An 18,169-nucleotide genomic window follows, 5' to 3' on the forward strand; every position below is an offset into this window, starting at 1 on the left:
TAGGCCATTCACACATAAACAGCAATTGACACTTTGGACAAAACTGAGATTCTCTGGAGAGTAAGAGTTAGAAAATTGAGAAGGTTAAAGTCAGAGCCTTAAAAACATACCCGTATCTAAAGGGCAGAGAGGAGGATGGAGACCCAGTCAAGGAGACAAAAATAAATAAGAAAAAGAGTACTCAACGACATAAGGGAAAAAAAAAAACTATGGCTGTGTTCAATGTTATACTTCTACGGTTATAAATATTCTTCTATTCTTTAAAATACTATGTTTATATATATGTGCATATATGCACATCTACCCAATAATGTTGCAATTGTATAGTTGGATAGGTTATAATGTGTCTTTTTTAACTTCAAAATGCTCTTTCTTGGGGAGAGATGGTACAACTCAGTGGTAGAGGGCATGCTTAGCATGCACAAGGCCCTGGGTTCGATCCTCAGGAGCTCCATCTAAAAACTAACTAAATGAACCTAAATACCTGTCCCCTCCACCCCAAATAGAAGTCATAAATGCTCCTTCTTTTTATAGAACAAGGTCCCCACCACATTCTAAGATCTTCCTACTTCTTCCAGCGTTCCTAATGCTTACAGGGATAGAACAAAACATAAAACACACTTTTTAAGGCCTTCTCTGATCCTGCTTCTCCAAAGAACCTAAAATAAGTACTGTGTTAGTTCTGGCTTTATTTCTACCATCATTTCAAACCTTCATTTAGGAGTAGTTAAGGCAAAGGAGGGGAGTGTCCAGCCAAAGGAAGAGATCATTTCAAGAAGAGAGCTTTTCTAACGAAAAGGAATGTGAAAGTGAATATATGTGTGCGTATTTATGACTGGGACATTGTGCTGTATGCCAGAAATGGACACATTGTAACTGACTGCACTTCAATTTAAAAGAAGGAGGAGGAGGAGAAGGGGAAGAAGACGGGGAAGAGGAAAAGGAAGAAGAAGAAGGAGAAACCTGCCAATCACAGAGGAGGCTACAAATCCTAGTGACCTCACCCAGAGCAGGTCAGTGGCGTGGTGGGGATGGCTTCAAACTGCAATGGGTAAGGAAGACAGGAAGTGGAGACAGTGAGATGTGGTGAGACTGAAGAGGTTTATATGGTGATAAAATGAAAAAAAAAATTAAAACAACATACACACGTGGGAGAGTTCAACGAACCTTAAACACACGTGTTGACTAACAGGATGGAGCCAACAAGCAGGGAAAGTTTAAAGATGGGAGAACGGGGAACTCTGAAGGTTTAGGTCATGGATCTGAAGAGGTCAGAAAAGAGGTGGAATCGTGCACAGGAGACAGACCAAGAGCACAACACCCTCGGACACAAGTAAACAGAGTCCAACTTAGAAAAGCGATGCCGCCTCCCTGAACCTGACCTAGTATTCACACTAATGCCGGGTTTACACCCTTGTTGTTGCTTAGCAACCGAATCACTTATTGAAGCATAAGCTGAGTTCACCTAAACCAGCTAGGAGACAAAGATACAGACACTCAGGAGATAAAGATGTAGATGGGTACTCAATGATAAATCTAAATTTCTTTCTTTCTTTCTATCTATCTATCTATCTATCCACCATAGCATAAACTGAAGTGGATCCAAATTACTCCATTCTGTAATTATGTAGTTATCTTTATTTTCTAGTCAAGGAGCTAGACTTTGCATTCATCCCTGCTGAAGTTCATTTCGATAGGATTAGCCCATCATATCAACCTAAGAACAGGTAGATGATCTAATTCAGCTGTCAGCAAACTATAGCCTGCAGCCCCACTGGCTGTTTTTTGTAAATAAGTTTTACTGGAACACAGCCACACCCACTCACTTACGTAACTCCTATGGCTGCTTTCATTCTGCAAGGTGCAGAGCTGAGTAGTTAAAACAGAGCTCACCGCCTGAAGAGACTAAAATATTTACTATCTGGTCCTTTACAGGGAAAAAGAAATCAACAGAACTGTGCATCTACTTGAACTTACTAACTATTTTTTCCAGGAAAAATATGCAAGTTTGGTAGATGTATTTTCTTTCTTTCTTCCTTCTTCCTTTCTTTCTTTCCTATTTATTTATTCATTCATTCTTTTTAATTGAAGTACAATCAGTTTACAATGTTGTGTCAATTTCTGGTGTACAGCATAATAGTTCAGTCATATACATACATTTGTTTTCATATTCTTTTTCATTATACATTACTACAAGATACTGAATACAGTCCCTGTGCTACACAGTAGAAACTTGTTTATCTATTTTATATAGTCAGTATCTGCAAATCTCAAACTCCCATTTTATCCCTTCCCACTCCCTTCTCCGCTGGTAACCATAAGCTTGTTTTCTATGTCTGTGAGACTGCTTCTCTTTTGTAAATAAGTTCATTTGTCCTTTTTTCAGATTCCACACATAAGTGATATCATATGGTATTTTTCTTTCTCTTTCTGGCTTACTTCACTTAGAATGAAGATCTCCAGGTCCATCCATGTAGATGTGTTTTCTATATCTTCAGTCAAGTTATTAAGAATCCTGGAATACTATTCAGCCATAAAAATGACAACATAATGCCATTTACCGCAACATGGATGTCCCTGGAGAATGTCATTCTAAGTGAAGTAAGCCAGAAAGAGAAAGAAAAATACCGTATGAGATCATTCACAGGTGGAATCTTAAAAAAAAAAAAAAAAAAACATAAATACAAAACAGAAACAGACTCATAGACATAGAACACAAACTTGTGGCCGCCAAGGGGGTGGGGGGTGGGAAGGGACAGACTGGGAGTTCGAAATTTGTAGATACTGACAGGCATATGCAGAATAGATAAACAAGATTATACTGTGTAGCACAGGGAAATATGTACAAGATCTTGCGGTAGCTCACAGCGAAAAAAAGTGTGACAATGAATATATGTATGTTCATGTATAACCGAAAAATAGTGCTCTACACTGGAATTCGACACATTTTAAAATGACTATAACAATAAAAAAAGTTAAAAAAAAAAAAAAAAGAATCCTGAACCCGGAAAAGTCTAATTCAAAATGCCAATAAAAATTGCTGTTCATCTCCCTTTTGACTAACACAAAGCTATCAGTGCCACTAAAAGAATGATAGTAACAGTTCATTATCATTCAGGCTACAATTTTTATCCATGTGGAGCTGTATTTAGAGATTTTACCACCAAATTCACTTTCTCTACATGTTATTTGTATGCACGTGGGACTTGGGCGTCTTGAAGTAAAATTGTTGGCTTTTACCTTCTCAAAGGACAGCTTTTCCACGAGGTTGTCATGGTAAGTGCTGTCAATTTTCTGGCTGAAATCTGTATCTGCTTAACCTAATGCCACCTCCAGTTTCTGATCCTGGTAAACCTATCAAACATACGATCTGAATTTTCCTTTATGACTCAATGGTATCCTTTAAAAAAAATCATCAGTTTTATAGTACGTCCCTGGTGACATATGGAGCTAGGTTGTGTCTTGGTCCTTTTGGGCTGTGATGACAAAATCCCACAGACTGAGAGGCATGCACACAACGGAAGTACATTTCTTACAGTTCTAAGGGCTGGGAGGTCCGAGATCCAGGCACCAGCAGGGTGACATGTCTTTTCACTGTCTCCTCGTGTGGCAGAAGGGACGAGGATATCCCTGGGTTCTCTTTTATAAGGGCTCTGCTCTCATGACCTGATCAATTCCCAAAGGCTTCACCTCCTAATATCACGTTGGAGGGTTTGAATTTCAACACACAGATTTGGAGGAGGGAGGGCACAAATATTCAGTCTGTTGCAAGTCGTAACTACTCCCACCGTGTCCAAGAAGAAGCTTGAGCCAGCTCTGCTTGCTCAGGTCTTATGAAGCTTTTCAACAACTGAAAGTGTTAAGAGGAGGCAGGAAAGTGACCAGCTGTCACTTCTCAAGGCTCATCGTGTGCCTGTAGCGAACCTGTCCTGCTCTCTGGTCTACTGTGGATGTGGAAAGCACACACATGCAAGTGGATGGAACCGGCGGGAAAAGTCAAGGAAGATGGTCTTTTAGCGTCTACCACACGGACCTTACGGACTCCCTCATACACGCTGTAACACTGATTTGGCTTGAAGTGGATCTGTTACCTATTTATTAGTTTATTTTGGTTGTGTTCTACATTGTTGAGGTTGCTGAAGAGCAAAATTCTGTAAAGGTGGGCTGTTGCCATATTAAGTGTTTCACTGAAATGCTTAAGTGAACATCGTCTTGTTCAAGACCAACACAGCATGTTCAACCCATCCTCCGAGCCCACACCCAGCTGTCACTGAGCTCCCTTGGTCCAGAGAAGGCATGCTAGGTTTCTAACTTCAAAAATCCAAAATCCGAACAGACAAGGTGTCAAATCAGGTTTGGCTCACTTTCACAAAAAGCCCTGCATTTAAAACTATCTGTCTTCATCAACGCTCCACAAAAAAACATCCAAGTGAAAAACCCCGAATCTGAGAAAAGATCACTCTTCACAGCCCCTCTGCCTACACCATGGCGTGTTCACAGCCCTCCCTGACTCCCAATTATGCAAAAACCACTAGCCTGCACACAGCGCAGATCACCGAAAAACACAGTATTCATCTATCAAAATCAAAGCCAATATGTGGATGTCAGCACACCGCGGTGAGGAGCAAAGATACATGACTATATGTAGCAGCAACACTTGTGAGAAACAAGATCTGCTTCATTTTCATTCTAAAAAAAAAAAAAAATTCCTTTGTAAGAAACTATTTCCTCCTGTTTGTGCACTTGTGCGCTTCAGTGTCTCTTGGGCTTAATCCTTTATTTAGGACTTACATTTGGTCCTGAAATACTGTGTGGGGAGGCAGAGCATTTTTGCTGCAGCATTTGTCTTGGATTCTTTCCTTTGGCTATTATATATTGCCCTCCTACAGTTTTTTGCGGAAACTGTCCTTCATATAAAAGTTCTATAAACATATTCCCTTTGAAATTGTATAAATTCTGAACTGTAGAAGTTTGAAATAATGGAAAACGGTGTAAAACACTAAAGAGGCTACTTTCATGATTTACATTACCCTAATGAGACCTCAGATTCAGTTAACAAAAGTCTACTATCTGTTGTGCTGAGCTACGAGGGGCTTCCAGGGTGAGGGGACCTCAGTGATGTCCAGGCACTGGGCACCTTAAATTTAGACATCTCAGACTTGGCTCCTATTTTCATGCCAAGAAGAATGTTACTGAAATGTTCAGCTACTGCCTTTTTACACTAATCATATCATTTCAGCAAAGAAAGTTCCAGAGTAAGTTCCAAAGGGAAGATGGATTGCATCATGACTCAGCTCTCAAGGACAGAGACATAAATGTGCTTCTGCTGCAGACTCTTGGAATGATGGGATTCTCTGAGACCCCATATGCTCAAGAGTCCCGTGCGACAGCATGTTTATCGCTGGTCACTGGAGACCCGGGAGTCTGGGGACATTGCTCCGCTGTTTGACCCTATTGTACTAAAACAATAAAGTTTTGCTCTCATTCGCTGAAAGGGAAAATCCTGTTTTCAAAAATCACTGTAATTCAACAAACACACGATGGTTGCTACTGTATCACAACCTTATGGCATCTTTTACTGGCAGATAATGGCTAAACTCGGCCTCTTAAAAAGAGCCTCTATTAAGCAATACAACCTATGATGGCAAGTCAAAGCCATGCTGCATTTAAAATATGTCATCTCCATTACATTCTGTAAGATTAGGAGCCTTTGAAACACTTAGAGTAGAACAGAAAATATAAATACAACAGAACATGAGATTCAGACACTAATTTGATTCTCAGTGTTCAGACACCTTAGAACTAATTTGTTTCTATAACTCTCCATTTTGTTGCCTTTCCTTTAAGCTCTGATCTTTGCACCAAAGTCAATGTGCTGTCATCAGCAAGGACAATAGAATACTATGTTATTTAACAAAAAAGCTGGACTACTTAAAAAAAATCTAAGGCCACCATTACTGAAACTGCCAGCCTATCACTAGATAATGATAATGTAATAGACAGTTCAAGTCCTGGTATATTACACAACCAAACAGAACTATATTCAGAATCGTTTACCACCCACACCTGTAACTGTCTGAAAGCAAAAAAAAACGGTCAGGAAAATGCAGAGCGCGTCTGTAATCTTAGCCCCCTAAGCAGGAAGTTCTGCCTAGTTAGATTTAAAAATAAGTAAGTCACACTGTGAGTTAATCGCTACCTTCTGGATTCGCACTCTGAGCAGCACCAGTTGTGGCCAGTTATTATAACAAGGGCGCCAAGAGCACAGGCACTAAAATAAGAATATGTGGACGCTCCTGCTCAAGGACGGTTTTTCTCCGTGCCAAGAGGTGGGTCAGGAATGGGTAGCAAAAGTAAATGAGTTTGAGAAAGAATAATAAATATGATATAAGGAAGTATAAACATCCAATTAGGCACTGCAAACTATCACATTTTCCTCCTTAGCTGTTGGACCGAGTTTCCTACTGGAGACAGGGACCAAATTCAACCTCCCTCCTCTACTGGGCTGGTCGCCTTCGGTCATTCTGCAAGTGCTGGCTCAAGGGGTTCAGTAGGTAGGCATCCCTTTTAGAACAAGAATCCTCTGCAATGGAGAGTTCTGGAAGGCCAGGGGATGGCAGCAGAGCAGGAGATGACTCTCATTTACCAACCTTCCTACTTTGTTTTCAGTTTGTTTCTTAACTACTCCCGCTATCTGGAGCTATTAGGTACAGGCAGATCAAAAGCAAATTTTTTTTTTTCTGTATCCGGTTGGACAGGATCCAACGCACCTCATGCCAAGGACAGGATGCTTGTCCTCTTTGCTCCTTTCTTAACCCCAGTGTTAGGTAGCAGCTGACACAGTCATGGCACTCAAGTGGAAAGACAGTTCCATCATCAGATCACAGTTTCAAAAGCCCTATTAAAGGCCATGTCTAATTTTATGTTGTCATTTCCTACACTTTATAATCTGAGGGCCAGATCGTCTAAGGACCCTAAATTAATGTTTGAAAACTTTCATTTTTCCTTTTCTGTCCTTTATTTTGTTTTCTGTCTTTCCTCTCATTATACTCCCTGTTTATGGCCTCCCCAAATTTTATTCTGCCTTAATCTGATCAAGAATATTGTCTTCTTTAATGAGCCATTAGGGAGAGCACGTTTAAAATGTCCGGAATCAGAACAAGGGTTTACATTTAATAAGTTACTACTTTCTTTTGTCAGCTCAACTGTTGCCATTAAAATTTTTCAGATGATGTCTAGAATTTTTCAAGGAACTTTTGCTCTATAACACTTAAGAATAAGCTGCCTTTTAAAAGTTTTCCCAACTAAAAATCCACTATGTTATTTTTTTTTACTCTGTATGTAATAAATTTGTTTTAATCTGACTACCTTTTCCTCTTTCCTAGTCTTGTGTTTATAAAATGAGATTGACATTGAGGAAAGTATTGAGCAATCTGAACTAATCAGTGTGTGTGTGTGTGTGTGTGTGTGTGTGTGTGTGTGTGTGTACTATGAGTAACTGAAAAACAGCTTCAGCTAAAATATGTAGAAATAAATCCAGGGAAGCTTTCACATTCTTGATAAAATAAAGCACTAGCGTTTCTCATATAGACTAAACAGATATAGAGTTTTAACAACAAAAAAATAAAATGAGACTATGCTTTTCCAAAAAAGAAATATGAGCCGCATGACTAGGTTTTAGTCAGAATCTTGGGTCAGTGGGCAGTGATTACATACTTTTCATTTTCTGTCCTTGACCTCTTGTAACTGATACTTGGGAAGCTAAGGATTACAAAATTATGGCTAAGAAGTCATGCAAAGTATAAATGGCATTTTATTCTATGCAGTTGAAAGGGCATATAAAGTGCAAACAGTAACAAATCTAAAAACTTAACAATAAAAGACTGACTCTGGTAGAAACATTAATAAGTGAAACAAAACTCTAGAAGTTTAATCTTGAGCCTAAACCTTTTTTTAAGTTAAATAAAAAAAAAATGTTGTGCTTTAACTAAGACAGAGGGTTATAAAAATGCACTGCTAGCATATTTTACAGAAAGTACTGTAATAAAGTAAATCTATAAATATTGAGTGATCTTCTGCCAGGAGGTGACTCTGTGGCTTCCCTGTACCCCCTCCACTTCAGATGACTTCAGCAGACTGAAATCTGCAGTCTACTTGCCATCAGAAAATATAATAAAGTTTGTGTTCGTTTGTTTCAAAGTTCCAAAGCCTTTCAGTGAAGTCCAAGTGAAGGACACACCAAGAGAGAAACTGGTAAGAAAATAAGAAAGCTAATATGAGTTTACCAGAGAACAGTCGAACGATGCCCGCTCAAAGGCTGAAGCCATTAAGAACAGCCTGGTGATCTCCTTAGGGGATGTGTGAGAACTTTAAGTGAGCAGACAGAAACACATTATTGACTTAGGAAAAAACAGAAACCTATGGGTCAGTTCAGGTAGATGGCAGGAGAATCTACAACATCCGCTCTACTTCAGAACTGAGGAATAAATCAACTTCAGATCTTGGTGAAGGTCCAGAAAGCAAATAAACTCAAAGTCAGTCGCTGGGATCCAATGACCCAGGTGTCCTCCACAGTAAAGGAAAACAAACAAGCCTGCTTGGGACCTTGATAGCTGCTTAAAGAGCTTTGCTTCTTGCAACCAGTTGGGAAGCCTTCTGTGCAAGAAAACTAAGAGCAGAAGCCGGGTCCCCTCTATGATACAGATGAAACCCCCAAAGCTATTCTCTCCAGGATTCCGAATTTCTGAGCCACGGTGAATCCCATTGGGAAAGTCACTGTGGGGATCCTCAAAATAAATACATAAATAAGTTGCCACTCTGTTTCCGCTACTATTCCCCCCGAAAAGCATCATTGCCTCTCCCCTCGCTAAAATAAACATAAAAATAAACCATCCCGAGGAAGCCACTCTTGAGTCCCTCCACGCATCACAAATGCCCCATCCATCGTTTCAGTCCAAAAGGTTAAGAGCCTGACCGTGCGGCGGCGCAGCCAGCAACTTTCTGCAACTCCTGGATCCCGGTATCAGTGACCGTTGGACACCAAAATGACTTCTCTAGGGTCAGGGAGATGAGCCACCTGACCTATCCGATCACCTCCGGCACGCGTCTCACACCCTCCAGTCCCATTTCGGAAGAAGGGGCTCTCGTAGGTCAAGGGACAGGCACGAGACCCCTTCCGCGCTCCCCCCACCTCCCACAATACAACCAAGGTTCAGAAGAAAAACTGAAAAGGGTGATGGGGGGACGACAATGATGACAACAAAAACCATGGTTATTTAATTAAAAAAAAATAAAATCGGAGTCTCTTACCATCTCGCCTGAGGTTGGCGTTGCGCAAAGCTTTGATGGATGCGCTCTGCGGGGTTGCAGAAGTGTCCCGGTAGCTGCAAAAGTTTGCGCAGGCTAGCGTGTAGACGAGGATGAGCCGGTGCATTGGGATCAGCGACCCGGGGACAGCGTCGCTCCGAGAAAAAGCCGGGAGACGCTCCCGGGACGGCGGCCGCGCTAGTGGCCGAGCTCTCCCCGCACTTCCTGCATGCTGAGCTCCCCGCGCGGGCGGCGGCCGCACTTCCTTGTGGTGCCGAGAGTTGATAAATGGTGACGGGACAAACAACAGGTTGACGTTTGTTCGCCCCCTCCGGCGGCCGGCAGCTGCAGCACAGGCTGCAGGGGGGCGGGCGGCGCGACGTCCCGGGCTGGGGTGGTGAGAAGCGCGGCCGCGCCCTCCGCCCCGCGGGCGGCGGGGGCGGCGGGGGCGGCGGCGGCGGCGGCGGCGGCCCCGGAGCGGCGCGCGCTCGGGCTCCCGGGCCGGCCCGCACCCGCTCCGCTACTGAGCATGCCCAGTGGGGCCGCGGGCCCGGACACGGCCCACCGCCCCGGGCTCAGCCCTGGACGGTAGACCAGGCGTCGGAGGGGATTTAGGGCGAGCAGGGCGCGAGGAGCAGGGTGGCCGGGAGGAAGTGGGACGGGGTAGAACCCCCCACTTCTCCACCCACGAGACATCGCTCTCGCCTAGGTGATGGTGGGGCGTGGGCAGGGGCGCTGGAGTTGGAAGGGCTTAGTTTACAATAACCAAGAACAGATTCTACTCAGTCAAGATTTCACTTTGTGAAAAAGTGGAAAAGCGAAAAGCGCAAGCGCAGAGGAGCTCGATTCTGAGTTTTCCGTTTAGCGCCAGCAGGTGTGACCTTAGCCAGGTCCAGGTTAATTTCTCAGGGACAAATAGCGGGTCCTTCCTACGTCACAGCGCCCTAGGTGTGGCAGGCGCAGGTAAAGAAACAGGTGCAGGACAGTAAATGGTCAGCGGTGTTGGTGTAAGTCTCATCCCCACGCCCCGCACAGAAGGGGCCAGAGGTGGGGGCGGGGTGGGGAACAGGGGTTGAGCAGGGGCAGACTGGCAAAGTGCAGTTGAGCAAAAATTGTGTTGTTTTCACAAAATTCACACGTAGAGGCGAGGAGCATGCAGGCCTTGGAGCCTCCCGTCTCTGAGCATCTGGAAGCTCCGAGGTCCAGAGGGACTGCCTCTAGATGACAGGAACTTCTAGACCGTGCCTCAATCTGTCGGGGGTAAGGGACTATATTTGAAACAAGAGCACATCGAAACTCTGCTGCTCACTAACTCTGTCACCCTGAGTAAGTCATTTGACCCCCTTGGGCCTTAGTTTCTATACTTAGAGGGAGAGCAGCCGTTCTTAGTTTGTATGGTTGTGGTGAGAATACCATGAAATAAGTTTTTGTATTTTGCTTTCTTGGTAGCTGAAACCAAATCCAAATTTACATAATGTCTCAGCTGTTGAAGGATGAGATCTAGAAGGGATGTTTTCAAGTCTTAGGCCTTTAGGCTCTTGAAAGTCTGGGGTATGAGAAGTGATATTCGTATGCAGAGAGCTGGAAGCACTGAGAAGACTAGGAAGTTCAGGAGAATTTAGACCTGGGATTACACCATCCAGCGTCATCCAGGATGCATGTTCTTTCTACACACTCAAAGATGGATGTGGTTCATCTCTTGGCCTTTTTGTCTAAAAGAGTGTTACGAACTGCGGGCTTGTGCATTGTGAAATAAATTTCAAAATCAGCATTACTTCTTTCTATTATTATTTTTTTATTTAGGTATAGCCAGATGTGTCATTTCTGGTGTACAGCGCAATGCTTCCGTCATACATGAACATACATACATTCGTTTTCATGTTCTTTTTCACTGTGAGCTACCACAAGATATCGAATATAGTTCCCTGTGCTATATGGTATAAACTTGTTTATCTGTTTTATATATACCAGTCAGTATCTGCAAATCTTGAACTCCTAGTTTATCCCTTCCCATCTTCTTCCTCCCTGGCAACCACAAGGCTGTATTCTACATCTGGGAGTCTGTTTCTGTTTTATATATAAGTTCATTTGTCTTTTTTTTTTTTTTTTTTAGATTCCATCTATGAGTAATATCATATGGTATTTTTCTTTCTCTTTCTGGCTTACTTCACTTAGAATGATATTCTCCAGCGCCATCCTTGTTGCTGCAAATGGTATTATTGTGTCATTTTTTATGGCTGAGTAGTATTCCATTGTATAAATATACCACAGCTTCTTTATCCAGTCATCTGTCAGTGGACATTTAGGTTGTTTCCATGTCTTGGCTATTGTAAATAGTGCTGCTATGAACATTGGGGGTGCAGGTATCTTTTGGAATTAGGGTTCCCTCTGGATATATGCCCAGGAGTGGGACTGCTGGATCATATGGTAAGTCTATTTTTAGTCTTTTGAGGAATCTCCATACTGTCAAAACCAGCATTACTTTTTTATTGACTTTATTTTCTAGCGTACTTTCAGGTTCACAGCAAAATCGAGAGGAAAGAATGGAGATTTCCCCTGTGCCCTCTGCCCCCACACATACAAGTCCCCCACCTGAGTCCCATACATTTGTTGAATTGATGAACCTACATTTATGGTACCTTCTTGGTCACATACGGTACACATATAAGTTACATTATGGTTCACCCTTGGTGTTACGCATTCTGTGGGTTTGGACAAATATATAATGACATGTATTCATCATTATGGTATCATTCTGAGTATTTTCACTGCTCTAAAAAAATCCTCTGTGCTCCAGCATTACTTTTTGAATAAATAGAATGGGAACCCATAGCTTAGACATTTAACTTTTCAAAGTTAATTACAGATAATAACATTACTGTCTCATGACTATTTTGTCTCAAACACACACAGTAGAAACACACAGGGATCTAAAAAGTATTTCAATGGGGACTGATCAAAAAAGTTTGCAAGCCACTGGGAAAAGAGGTCTCAAAATGTAATCAATCCCTGGAAGAGACACCAAGCAGGGACACAAAACCTGGGTTTGCATTCAGTCATTTATTCACACAGCAAGTTTTATTTAAGTATTAGATTTTTCCCTTTTGCCATGCGCTAGTCTAAAAACACTGGGGATAAAGTAGTGAACAAGAAGAGATAAAATCTTTACTCCCCTGGAGCCTACATTCTAATGGATGAGAGAGACCATGAAAAAGTAAATATGTGTCTATATTAATAGGAGAAGAGGATCAGAGATCGATGGGGTAGGAGACTGTGTAATTAAAATATATACCACTTTTATAAAAGTGGTTGGAAATGCTGATTAAATTTCCTACATGGCTCCTGACATGAGAACACAGGAAACATTAGAAAATGTGCAAGTGGCTAATGCTATTATGACAAATATCAAATGTTAAAGGGGATTATTTATCCCAGTATCTTATATAAAATATTGAATTTAAAGTATTCAAAGTTTTGCCCAAGATACTGACATTATGCACTCAACAAGGCATTATTAATTAATAATGTCTAATAATTACCTGAGAATAGGAAAGACCATCACACATAGTCAGCATGGCCTTCATTTTTAATGTTAGTAAATACCCCAAATCAACCATAAAACCAAAAAATTAGGCACCTGCGCCTACCTGATTGTTCTGAACCTGGATTTCAGTGTTACTTAATAATACATTCTTATAAATTAGATTGAGTGTATCAACCAAGGCATCATTGTACACAGAATAGATGTTCGAGAAAAATACATTGAGAGGGTGGCAAAGATCTGGTATCAGGATAAAAGATAAGATTGATGTATTTAGTTTTTACATGTATCTCATACTGACTTACCAAAATATTGAATTTGCCACATTTTAAATGCCTGTATTTCAGAACAGGAGGCCACACGATGAAATCCGACTGATAAATATTTATTACTATTTAGAACAATCTAAATCAACTATTCTGTATTTATTTGATCTTCAATGACATTCATATAACTATAAAAGATACCTGTATTATTTAGCAACATTAAAAGTATGAGGGCAAGTAATAAAAAGTCCGTATAAAATGGCATTTATCTCAGACAAATATTCTGGCAGTGATGATTTGATAAAGGGGTAGGTTGAGGTATGACACTATTTGTATCGTCTACTCTTCCTTTGATTAATAGACAAAGAATGATGTTTCCTATTGCATTTTCAAGTATGATTGGTTTCTTTCACTAACTCATTAAAAACCATGGTGGAAAAAGAATGAAATGTGACATGACCGTTTCAAAGCCTTTTCATTTGTGCAAGCGGCTCACACCAGTGTCTTTTTTTCTTTTAAACTAAACTTCTACCAACTTTGAGTGAAACCTACTTTATTCAAACAGGACAGCCCTACATTATTCATCTACTCAGTAGATCTCAGAAAAGGCAAAACACTTTGACATAACATCCTAATTTCTGTTCTGCTGCTAGACTATTGAGCTTGGTCAAAATAAACTTTTATGGGACCTAGATCCTTTGCTATGAAATGGAAACGTTTTACTAGATTACATTAAAGGCATCTTTCAGAGATCTGAATTTTTTGTTTTGCTTTTTAACTCTTGCCTTCACTTGTAATTTTTCACCATGTGTTATATATGTAATTTGAGCTTTATCAACCTCAAATGCATTTTAAATAGTTATTAGAAAGTCTATGTATAAGAATTATATACAAGAATAAAATTATATACAAGAATTGTATACAAGAATAAGTTTCCTATAAATTTTAATGAGTTGATATTTTGATATTCCAATAACTAACCTATAATAAAATGATAGCTCAAAGGTTATTTTATTATCGAACATTAATACTTCTATTTTCAAAATTATATTTTCTTTTAAAGAAATCAATGGTTCAACTGTATAAAAACATAGATCAGGAGAATATGTTTTAGAACAAATTACAACAAAGCTAGAAAAGAAATATAATTAACTGATGCTTTAAGATAGTTGGCAAAATAATTTTGACTTATGATTTGCCTCAAAAAACTGGATTAAACTCAGTTATTTTCAAAATTAATTTAAAAATATTTGAATATCCTGAATGCCAAAGAATGAAATTAAATATATATAAAACAGAAAACTCTGCTGTGTGTTTTGAATCATTCTGCATGATTTGAAAGACCTGGAATACTGGCATGGTTACAGAGTATTTTATATCAAGTATATGCATAATATATTATTAAATTATGCTACATCATCAACAAATAGCACACTGTTTTTTTTTAACCCATCCAATGACTCAACAATAAAAGTTACCCATTAAAATCCTTCATATTTTTAACTGACTTTTTTGTCACATGTATCACATTTATCCTTTTTTTCCCATTAGTATAAATAATAAAATAAATCATAGAAAGACTTTTTAAGCATCTTTTCTTTAAAGAGGGTTTAAAGAGGGAAAATTGACTGGAATTAGGGCTGTTTGGAGGACTGAAACTTACTGGTTTACTTACCTCATTTCCAAGCAACATCAGTCTGCTCTTCTTTTCAGTCATTGGTGAGGGAGCCCTGCCTTCCTGCGAGGGGCCATGGCACTGAGTTCCTTCTCGCTAAGTCCTTATCTTTGCAACTCTAATTTCAGTGGCACATACTAAATGTACACCATAAAAATGCATGACAACTGGTAGCGATGTTTCTTTCTACTCAACAGACTCAAATGTGGGACTATTTCCATTTCCCACGTCCTAACTTGAAGCAATTATAGTATATGGTAATATAACCCTAAGCCCAGGTGTGTTCAATTTACACTATACTCTTATTATTTGCTTTAAACACACACATATTGTTCTAGATTCTTACATGGCAATGTCAGATACATTTGACGTCGTGCTTGACACATTTTGAGTGCTAGGTTCCAGATTTGATCTTTTAAAACTGGTGGTGGGTGTGACTATCAGCTTGACTTTTTGACAACAGGTCCAATCAGTCAATGAGGCAGGTGTTCTGTTCTGTCAAACATTAGTTTTCCTTCACTTCATTGAATTAACCAGTGATGCAGCTTAATAGACTGCATCATTAAGTTACGTCTATCATGTGAAAGAATCCTTACATCTATATTTTTCGGCTTAGTTATAATTTTTTTATTTCCTTTTATCCATTCTTGAGCTCCGTTATTTAAATTTAAGGTTTCAAAGACGAATACGTTGCCTACACAGCAGGATTTCTTCTTTAATTGATCTGGGGATGTCTGCCAGTTTCCTTCAGAATTCTGCACTTTTATAAGATTGGCTTACATCCAGTAAATTGTCATATTTTGAGTTCTTCTTGCCATTTCTTGAGCAAGAAATTGGCATTCAGATCTTTAAATGTTCCTTTTCTGCACTAAGAACTTTTTTAATCAATAAATTATTTTCTTTTATTTATGTCCCTTGAAATTCCATTTTACACATTAATTCTTCTTTTCAGTTGAGCCAATATTAAATGTATAAAGAAAATAATATTTAAAATTCTAGTATTTAACCCATATTAATGACCAGGTTTTTTTTCCTTTCTCTTCAACTAATTTAACTCATCTAATGTGTATTCTCCTCCATCAAGGTGTTGCTTTTAAGAATTAGCAGTTGAGGTCATCTTTTGTTAAAAAATCTTGGTTACTTTTTCAAGTTTCCCTCCTTATATTTAGTCTACTAAAGAAAATAAAATTGTTCTCAGAAGAGAAGTAAATGTTGACAATGTTGTGCAAAATGAGTAACACAGTTCACTTTGAATAACTAACTTGCTGTTAGTTATCAGAAATAAATCACATCATAAGATAATGACCCTGATTCTTTTCTCTCTCTCTCTTTTTTTTCTTTTTTTTCTTTTGAGGCTACAAGGAATTTGTTTCCTGGGGAAAGATTGGAAAAGTCCCTCATTGGAAAATTTTAAATTTCAACAAGAGAAAGACTGTTTTGATAAAGGGTAGACAATATTCACTGTTCTCATCAACATATTCTTATGAATATTTTTCAGTATTATATACTGATCGGCTAATTAAAGGATCCTCAGGTGAACCTTAAGTGTACTATAACATAGCAACCTTGAAAAGTTATGACATACACTTCATGTTTGTATTCTTTATGATTGAGCATAGCCACTTTCAAAGTAATGAAAAGCCGTCTGTGGTTCAAACTGTGTGTTGGACATTCCTGTTTCAGAGTAGGCTACAGTGAAACTCTAAACCTCTCAGGAAACTCATTGACTTTGTGTAGGACAGTCAATGAGATGCAACCTCAAGAATGGGCTGGACAAAGTGAAAAACAGTAAAAATATAATAAAGTAAGAAGGGGAAACCATAGGAAAGAAGTAGGTTATTTCAAGGTAATGAAGGTAAAAAAAAATCTGTCCAATTAGAATCTGCCCATGTGCCATATGTAAATGTAAAAAACTAATTAATATTCATGCTGATGAAACCATAAGAATAGTGAAGCATCTATGTGGAAACCATGTCTCAAGAATTTATTAAAGTAAGGGCTGAGTTGCGTGGGAGTGGAGAGAGTTGAGCTAGGGTTTAGGGTGCAGAGAGACATAAAAATTGTCTCTAAGTACCTGAAGATGTGAAGCATTCAAGGCAGAGTAAATAAACTGCTCCTCCTCTGTACTGTATATAGAACTAATGGACGGAATTTAGCAAGAGGCACATTCCAATGAATACACTGTAAGAAAACATAATTTGAACCTATGTAAGAGTTAAATCTTTTATTTTTTAATTACTAAAAGCATTATCATAGGAACTGCATAAATATTAGGAGTATTGAAAATGAAATTACTTCACTAAGGAGGAATCTGAAAGGACTTAAACATTTTTTCCCAGCTCTACGATTTTGTAATTCTATGATCATATCTCCCCCAGGATTATTTAGTTTTTGAACAATAATCCTATCATATACAGCACAGCTGGGAATTTTTAATAGTTCTCTTTTAGATCCTTTTCAAATGTTTTTAGTTATTAGCAGTGTTGTGTAGACCCCCATTAGGGCACAACAGCAGTCCTAATATGGTACTAAGGCATATACAAGCGTGATCTTATATGGAGAATAAAAATATGCAAATTAGTTTTCTTAATCTGGCCAGCACTGAGAATAGTGCTGTAACTACACATTTATTTTTCTTTAATGCATTAAATTTGATGTAACTGTTTTTCAAACACAATGTTAATTTTAGCAAGTTTGAAAAGTTGTTGGCTTCACTTTTGAGGCCAAATATAACTGCAGAAAATATGAAAACAGTAAATGATAAAATCTGGGATAACTTCTTTTTTCATATTATTTCAAAAAGAACTCATTGAGCAATTTGAGGGAACTAGAGTAACACTGAGAAGCAATCCCTGAACAGCCAAAGGTCTGGCAAGTCTGTGTGCTTCACTGTCTGGGAAACCTGTAGGCCTTAATTCTCAGCTGACTTGGTTTTAATTTGTAAGTAATTTTAACCAGTTTAAACGTCTGATTTCTCCATTGGGCAGCAAACTGGGGGGTAGAACATCAAGAATAAGAAGGGAGAATTGAGAATAAGGGAGGATTTTTTAAAAAATGTATAAAAAGAGGAACCTAAAATCCAACATGGCCGTCTGAGTTTAACTACTATACTTATAAACATCCTGATATAACTTCTAGGGGCTCATGGATATCTATGGAATGTTCCATCGATTGCAACTTACATAATGGAGCTAAATTATCATTAAAAAATTTTAATTCCATTGGCTGTATTCTATTTAATATGATACAGTTATCAGTTAAAGTGATACAGTTAATATGACACAATAAGGTGACGTATATGTATGTGAACGCAAATTAACTCCAGTTTAAACTCAAACTTTGTCAGAGATCAATAAGTTGAGCGTTAAGTGCCTCACATAT

The 18,169-nt window shown here is 39.1% G+C and overlaps 1 protein-coding gene across 2 annotated transcripts in view; it reads right to left on the reverse strand.

The window, feature by feature from the left end:
• PDGFD (platelet derived growth factor D) overlaps positions 1 to 9,755 on the reverse strand; it is a 224,432-nt gene extending 214,677 nt beyond the window's left edge. The window contains exon 1 of one of the 2 annotated variants that reach the window (XM_010953182.3): positions 9,310 to 9,755. In XM_010953182.3, coding sequence (XP_010951484.2) covers positions 9,310 to 9,433 — 124 coding nt within the window. In that variant the 5' untranslated portion in view covers positions 9,434 to 9,755. The remainder of the gene's footprint in view (positions 1 to 9,309) is intronic. The other variant, XM_010953179.3, reaches the window with a different exon arrangement.
• Positions 9,756 to 18,169: the final 8,414 nt, after the last annotated feature.

The sequence above is a fragment of the Camelus bactrianus genome, chromosome 10, assembly GCF_048773025.1.
Source record: "Camelus bactrianus isolate YW-2024 breed Bactrian camel chromosome 10, ASM4877302v1, whole genome shotgun sequence".
NCBI lineage: Eukaryota > Metazoa > Chordata > Mammalia > Artiodactyla > Camelidae > Camelus > Camelus bactrianus.